This window comes from Lissotriton vulgaris, chromosome 3_1 (genome assembly GCF_964263255.1).
Source record: "Lissotriton vulgaris chromosome 3_1, aLisVul1.2, whole genome shotgun sequence".
In the NCBI taxonomy this organism is placed as follows: domain Eukaryota; kingdom Metazoa; phylum Chordata; class Amphibia; order Caudata; family Salamandridae; genus Lissotriton; species Lissotriton vulgaris.
The window spans coordinates 239,698,334-239,706,667 of record NC_141689.1 but is presented as its reverse complement, the minus strand read 5'-3'; the positions used below and the strand labels follow the sequence as shown (position 1 = coordinate 239,706,667).

The 8,334-nt window shown below is 48.1% G+C and overlaps 1 protein-coding gene across 1 annotated transcript in view; it reads right to left on the bottom strand.

Annotated features, from left to right (window-relative positions):
* Positions 1-2,218: 2,218 nt before the first annotated feature.
* KATNAL2 (katanin catalytic subunit A1 like 2) overlaps positions 2,219-8,334 on the bottom strand; it is a 306,132-nt gene continuing 300,016 nt past the window's right edge. The window contains exon 9 of the mRNA XM_086963443.1: positions 2,219-3,634. Within this exon, the coding sequence (XP_086819569.1) occupies positions 3,495-3,634 (140 nt within the window). The 3' untranslated portion in view covers positions 2,219-3,494. The remainder of the gene's footprint in view (positions 3,635-8,334) is intronic.

Here is an 8,334-nt window from a genome sequence, read left to right as displayed (position 1 = left end):
AGGCAGGTGGAGGACCTGGTCGGACCACACAGGCTCTGGAGCCTACCAGCCAGTCTCAGTGGGGAGGAGCACCTGCACGAAAAGAAATATAAAACACCTGCATAAGATATAAAGGTTAACACCACGCAGCGTGGTGCAAGCGTGATGCAACCCAAAATGAGATTCATACAGCCACGCAGCCACTTTCCGTGGCCTTGAGTGGTCTCATAACTCTGGAGTAACACAAAGCAGAGCAAATCACTGCATTATGTGACTCTGCCCTGAGAAAGGCGTCCCCTGGGCGCTGTGTGGGTGCTCCCACGCAACTCCCATGGTTTTTGACCCATTCCCAGTATTACCAGAACTGGTAAAGCTGGCAATGCACCAAAAAGATCTGCCTTCTCAGTAGAGGTGTAACAAGGAGAAACATCTTTATTTCTCCTCGTTACTTCTTTCTATGTGTGCTGCATTTGAGGAATACGCCTCTCGGGATTGTTTTTGTGCAGGAAGGTGCCACTTCCTGCACAAAAAGAATCCTGAATGCAACCCAGACACCAGGGTGCCTGCGTTGGCGTAAGGCAGCCAAAATGGCGCCAGCACAGGGACAAGGCCAGGAATGCTCCGTATTCTTTTAAAAATGGCGCATTCCTGCCCTTTTCCAGTCACGCAGTGCAGCAAGGCGACTTTCTGCACTGCGTGACTTTTTCATAAATATGCCGCTAAGAGGCCTGCGAGCTACAGCCCCTGAGCCATTAACAAAGTAACAGGTCTTGAGTGAAGGGTATTTATGTCTTCCTAGCGAGAGGATAATTGTCAATATTTAAGGCTGTAGGCGTTGGTTATAGAATGGTATACAAGGGAATGTCGAAGCCAGAGGCCTGAGTTATTTCCAGTGCCTCTTTCTAAGATATTAGCCATGATAAAGCCAGTAGACTTGAGATTTTAATGATCAAAAGTGATTGTTAAAGGCTGAAAATCTTGACAATGCCTGCAGTAGTAACCTGCGTTACTGTGACAAGCCATATGTGGTTACATAAACCTACAGAAGTGTATTGCTGGTTTTCCAGCTTGGGACTTGCTGGCACACAAATTGTGACATGGTACCTCCTAGATACCTGGAATAAACAAGGTTTTAGCGGGGAGTTGCCTCTTGTGATAAATCGTTAAGGTATCTATTTATTTATGTAAAGGTGTAATGTATTGCATAGTTATTTGCATTACATTCACTTTCCCTTTTGCGTAAAAGAACTGCATGGGTATTTAATTACTAAACGTTATTGCAGTGATTTACTCAAGTCTGAGTTTCAAACCAATGGCATTTCCCCGAGTCAGCCTTACACTACTCGCCATCCGGAGAGTCAAGTGTTGAAAGGGGTACTTGCAAGGGCAGCCCCTCCCTTGGAGCGGCGAAGTGTGGCCCCACCTAATTGCCCCCGAGCACCGAGATGAATGGTAAAATGGTAATTAAACATTACCATTTTATTTTTCATGACATCCTCCCATCCTGAACGAGCATCAGGACGGGGGTGGGGCTGCTGCTGGATGGAAGCAGCAGAGACTGGCAGGAGGGTGGGTTGCCTCAGCACTTTTCAAAGTGCACATGCCGTTTTGGGCGGCAGTCTTGCGACGACCAGCCAGAAATGCGCACTTTGAAACTTCTAACCCAGCTGTCTTAAATCAGCAGGGTTAGAGTAAGTGCAAGCCTCCAGGGCCATCGGGAGCCGGGAGAGAGGACACTCAATCCAATCAGGGTGCTGCTCTCAGCTCATGCTGGTGAGAGCAGCTCCCTGATTGGTCAAGGAAGTTTCCTGGTGGCTGGGCTGCAGCCCGACAGGTCTGGAGCAGGAGGACCTGTTTTCGGGTAATTTGCATGTGCCCGTTTATTTTGATTTTTTTAAAATTTGCTTAAGCTTAAGCGTGCGTCCACCCTTGCCCTTCCTGTTGAGGCCAGCCGCCACTGGGTACTTGGTCCCCAGTTTGAGGGTCTATGTGATGTGATGTGATGTGAGATGGGACTTATATAGCTGTTATCTGGTAAAAGATGGTCAAGCCTGTGCAAATGAAACTATACTCATGTCTGTGTAACTCTGTCTCGGCATTTGAGGGTGCAACTGGTCACTTGAGTTTCGGCTCAGCCACCTGGCACATTGCGACATAATCCACGCTATTATATGAATGATAATGAAGATAGACTTACATCTGATTCCATTCTTATGGTTTTTCTTTTACTTTGCTCTTTTTTTATACGTCAATGATATCAAATCCTGTGATGCCATCAGGCCAAAGGTCTTGTGATATCACACTCAGTGATGTCATGAGGGGCAAAGATCTTATCTGACGTGACTTCCTGTGATGTCAGAGGGCAAGTGTGAAAAGACACATGATGTTGCTTACTCCAGTGATAGCATTCTGGTGATAAGGAGTCCTTGATTGTACTTTCCAACATTTTTCATTTATGACTTTTTTCACCCTATTATACCAGAGAAACACAGTGAAATGATTAGATGTACTGTTGGAATAACATATTGTTTTCACTAGTGGAAGTGTGCTAATGCTTCCCAACCTTTACGTAACCTCTAAATGGGCAGCTGGTTTTCTGGCTCTTACATTTAGCCACAAAAATCTGGGATTGCACAAAGGTACCAAAATCATTGAAATCAATGTTATCACTCCTGAATCCATGGAAACGAGATACGAGCGTACATCTCGTGGATTATGATTACGTTCCAGCCACACGTCTCCTAGAAACTCTTTCAGCTCCAGGTTGCCAATTGGACCTTCCATCCGGTAATTAGTTGTCCGAGGGCATTTTTTTGGTAGCGTATATCAAATGAGCTGGTGACCTCTGTCCATTTCCACACGAACACGTATCGATTTCATACATAGGCACCATTTGGACAGGATCACAATACCATCAATTGATTGGCCACAGCAGAGAAGCCCAGGAATGGGTGAGCACAGAGCCTGGTCAACTGTCTCGGATGAGTGATCATGGTTGGAGCTCAACAGTTGCCAGTGCAAGGAAAATGCACTAGTGGAGAGGACTTCAATTTCCAAAGTTCTCAACCTGACCACTTTCAAGAGTACTAATTCCACACCAGCACGTGTTGAGGATTCATTTTGAGGGTGTATGATCTGGGGCAGGGGAGGTGAAGTACTGTTGTGATGCTTTTCTGAGAAATTCATCTCCTTGCCTGCAGAAACCTAGCAGGAATACACAGTACCAAAAATACAGACACCATGTAAAATTGTGTTTTTTTGTGATGATCCAAAATTTCAGGTTTAATCTTCATCTCATAGAAGATGTTTGCATAGATAAAGTTTTCATTCCCTCATCTGTCCATATTTATGGTTTGCCCAGCAAGTCATGCGGTATTGCACAGCCAATCCGGTTCTTTCCTGCATCTTTTCTTCCCTGATCGGCCCCACTCCTAGAAGTAGATGGACAAATGTTCAAGCCTGGCGAGCAGAGGTAGATGATCAGTTCACGACAGTTCTTTGGTACACCCGGCTCCTCACACCGACTCAAACTCCTTCTGCCAGGCTGCGTATCTGTGGCTCAAGCTCTTCGCAGATGGCTTGGTGTGTGCGATCACCTCCAGGAAGTCTGCTGTCGTAACCGTGTCCAGTTTGATCACAGGTAAGTCATTGTTGCCTAAGAACAAAAAAAAGAAAATCAGTGCAGTACTGAATATAAAACTCCTGTAATGTACTGACAATCATAACTGGTTAAGTAGCACATGCACGCCTAATTGCGGATATAGAAGCAGAAGCTGTTCAGAAGATGTGAATCAACAGAACGCGCTGTTGAAAAGGGATCCTGCAGCACTGACTAGCATACTCAACAGGAATCGGAAAAACAAGTTTAAAAAAAATTACTTTAAAGGTGACATTTCAGAGGCAAACGTATTATTCCTACTGGCGGCGTTGGAGCGTGGCCCTACTGCTCACTGAGCAGTTCAAAAAAGAAAATGATGATACAATCTTATTATCATTTTATTTTTCCGTACTGGCTCAGTTGGTTGGAGGACGGGGCGGGGATGGGCTGGTCAAAGCAGGGGAAGGAGGGGTGGACAGTTAAGTGCGCTTTCTCCACCCAACTGTATTGCAAGGCCGGGTGAAGACCATGCACAGGCTCCCAATTCCTGTCTGAGCGCCAAGCCACGGAGCTCAGACCAATCACAACGCATGCTGGTGAGAGCAACATTGTCATTGGCTTGGGGAGTCTGAGAGCTTGTGTGCTTCCGTGCTGCCGGGAGAAGAGGATGGAGGAGAGGAGGGTGCCGTACCCAGGTAAGTGTTTTTATTTATTTCTTCCCACCCACTCCTCCGACTTCACACCCCCAAGCGGTAGCAGCCGCCACTGATTCCTTCATGCATTTTAAGAAGAATAAACATGTGTCACTGACTAATATCGCTGAGTGTGTTAATACTGCACCCTCTGGAGATTTAGCTGGAAGAGGTAGGAATGCACTCCATCATCATCATCATTATTAATATTACTATTACTATTACTGTACCTTCTCAAGAAAGAAGGCACTTATGGATGTCTCTCAAATACATTTTTTGAATGAAATGCAAATCACTGGAAGATACAGAAACTAAAAAGGACAGGAATATTTTTTTAAAAACATTGTTTCAGACCCCATTCTGGGCACTGGCTACTGGTCCTCAACAGTAGGATTTGGGATAATGTGCCTGTCCTGAGCCCCCCCCCCCTACTGTACCTATGCAAACTGGGCTAAGTACAACCCCTTCAATGCTTGACGCTCAGTGGTAGCGATGGCGAGCAGTCGCAGGTTTCTCAGGGAGGTGGTGGGGGGTGCTTGAGCTCAGAACTCAACAATCACACATCCAGCTCAGTGCTTTGCTTTAAAAAGAAAAGCATATTAATACACAGCAAAACTAAATACTATACATGCAATAATGGTCAAGGACAATTTAGTGAATTGGGTGATTGGGCTAGTTGCACCTAAATCGACCCTGCGATTCCTTAACCCCCGAGTTCCCCTCCTTTCTGGTAATGGCAGTTCCCTTCCTTGCAGGTAAAAGCGTGAATTTAGTCTCAGGTGCATATTACCCCCCTCTTGAATTGCCAGGGTGTCTAGTCTTCCAAAGCTAATGCAGTCTTTCATTCACTACGGTAAGCCCTCCTAGGTGGCAGCAGCCAGTGGTAGCACGCAGTCCCTCTCCCGCTTCTCGAACAGCATACAAACTGCCGTTCTAATGCAGCTTCCGCCATCTGCAGCAAGGTTGTGGCTTAAGAGCTGCAGAAGGAGCAGAAGATGGAGAGTCTTTGGAGTTGGCAAAACATGCATTGTGGAACTGAGATAGCCACAGTTGGTCGATCTTGTCATAGCTTCTGGGTGCGAGGCTTCGCACAGGCTCAGGGCACTATACTCTTCGGTGAAAGTAGCTCAGACCAGGCCTCAGTCTCTTCAGGGCCAGTGGCACATGAGTCAATTTCTGTATTTTTATGAGATTTAGCGGTGCAGTGCAGCCGTGACAGTTCTTTGGGACAGAGCAGCACAGTACCAGCCACAGTCACAGTTATTTGGGTCAAAGCGGCAAAAGATCAGCAGTGGTCATCGTTTTTTGAGTCACAGCAGCACAGGACCAACTACACCCAAAATCCATGGCGCAGTGGCACTGGGCAGCTAGAATTCAATGTATCCGTGAATAGGAGATGGTCTGCTGCCAACAGCTGGGGCATGAAGATCGCTCTTTTCCATTATATTTATTCTGGCTGACTCCATCAGCACCAGTGTCTCACTGATTCGGGCTCCCCATGAAAAAACAATCATTTTTCAGGACTGGCAGGATCCTTCCCTCTCTCTTCAGGCAGGCTAGCATCTGGGTGCTTCATGTCAGATGAACAGCTGCTGAGGCAAGACTAAGGCAATGTCTCCTCACCTCTGCAAATGTGTCTATCAGGCAGAAACCAGCTGCGGTTGAACGTCAGTCCTCTGAATACTCTGAGAAGCACTCCCTTTTTTGGTCATAGAGAACTTGGAACTGGAACATGCAGGTTAGTGGGTCTCGTTTTTATATAGCCTAAGGAGGCAGGAGATCGATTCATTGTCTGCACTGTCAGAACCAGTTATGGTGGATCTAATTTCAAGTGTCTCTTTCAGGCTGCTCTCCAGACACAGCTTTTGTGTAGAGTGATGCTCCTCACAACAAGGCAGTCTCGAGCCTAAAACACACAAACCACAGGCACAAAGAGGTGTGAGTTTTCTGCACCTGTTGGTCAACCACATTGAAGAGTGACCAGGAGAAAGACACAATGAAAGATTTCTTTCGAGAGATCCCTTTCACCTTAAACAACAGAAGCTGTAGTTCCACCCTCCTACCCCACCATCTACCAAATGGAAGTGCTACAAGAAGGCTACTTAGCAGTCACTCTCAGATAAATGTCTAATTCCCCTACAAATGAGACTTTATGCCTTTCTCCCACTTCAGGGCCACTGTCTTCTCCCTCCAGGTTCAGGAATGTCATCAATACAATTCTACTTTCTTGGAACACAATCTCACCTCCATCCTGTGCCCAAGGCCAGGTCATGGGCATTCTAAAAGAGATCCAACTGGCCTCAATTACTCCGGCTCACTCATCCATACAATTCAATTATTATGCAGGCCACAAACAAAGATACACTTGGGATGTTTGCACTAGAATCTGGCATTAGTGCAGAGAAGCAGAACTTTATAGGAGTGGGCAAGTAGGCCCCCACACCAATGAGACTGATAAAAAGGTCAGAACACAACTATGGATTAATAACACGGTATATTTCCACCACTCCTTTATATACTAAAGCCATTATATGAACAGTAGTTCACTGTCAGTGCAATGAAGTCATGCTTGGTATGCCCTGGCAAGACACAGTACAAGTTAACGGCCTCCCTCACATCTAGGTACATGCCTAGGTGTTGGTGCACACCCTAGATAAATGTGAGGCTATGGCTAACATCAGAAAACAGGCAACCAGATAGTTGCAGTCAGGCACTCAAGACAGGGTAACAGGACTGTACACCAGGCAGGGTACATTCCAGGCCCAACACCTGGTAATGACTGGCAGTCCTGTTACCCTGTCTGGTGGAGAAGTGTGGCTCACTGGTTAGAGCAGGCAGACCCTGAAGCAGAGGTCAGACCCGGGACCAGGGTTCAATTCCTGACGCGGCAGGGTCTTGAGCTCAAATGTCCATGGACTCGATAATTCTCGCTTCGGTGCCTGACCTAATCATGGGTTCACACTCTGGGCATTAAGCTTGCTTAATCTCCACAACGGCCCCCCGCGGCGGGATGCCTGGCTTTCACCTTGGGGATGCCCTGTAGGGGCTATCTCACAGGGAAAAGCCAGGACGGGTTCCCAAGGCAAGCGCGGAGATACCCCTTCGGGGGTCGATTCAGGCGCTATATAAGAAATTAAAAAAAAAAAAAAAAATCCCTTCGTGAAGGTCGTCAGCGTAGGAGATGATGTTGTGGTTGTGCTGGCGTGCGATGGCCGCGAGGGGGCTCATGTAGACGTTGAAGAGGGTGGGGCTCAGCGAGGATCCTTGAGGGACGCCGCAGATGACTTCGGTGGCCTCTGACTTGTACGGTGGTAGTCGGACTCTCTGTGTTCTTCCGTCGAGGAAGGAGATGATCCACTCCAGTGCCCTCTCCTGGATTCCGACGTTGCTGAGGCGCTGCACTAGGGTGCGGTGGCAGACAGTGTCGAATGCCGCGGAGAGGTCTAGGAGGATGAGGGCCGCTGTTTCTCCGTTGTCCATCAGGGCTCGGATGTCATCGGTGGCAGCGATGAGGGCGGTCTCGGTGCTGTGGTTGGCTCGGAAGCCAGACTGTGAGGGGTCGAGGGATCCATTCGTCTCGAGGAAGGCGGCCAGCTGCTTGTTGACGGTCTTCTCGATGACTTTGGCTGGAAACGGGAGGAGCGAGATGGGGCGGTAATTCTTGGGTTCAGTGGGGTCCGCTGTAGGTTTCTTGAGTAGGGCGCTGAGTTCGGCATGCTTCCAGCTCTCCAGGAAGGTGGCGGTGTCGAAGGAGGTGTTGATGATGTCCCGCAGGTGGGGTGCGATGACAGCGTCGGCCTTGTTGAAGACGTGGTGAGGGCAGGGGTCGTTTGGGATCCGGAGTGGATGGAGTTCATCATGCGGACGGTGTCTTCGGTGCTGATCGGAGTCCAGGCGCGGAGGGTGGTGGTGGGGTGCGGTGGTTTGGTCGTGGCGTGCGTCGGTTGAGTGCTGAAGCTGTTGTGTATGTCCGCGATCTTGTTGTGGAAGTAGGAGGCGAGGGAGTTGTAGAGGTCTTGCGATGGGGTGATGTCGTTGTTGCCGGCGTTGAAGTTGGAGAGCTCT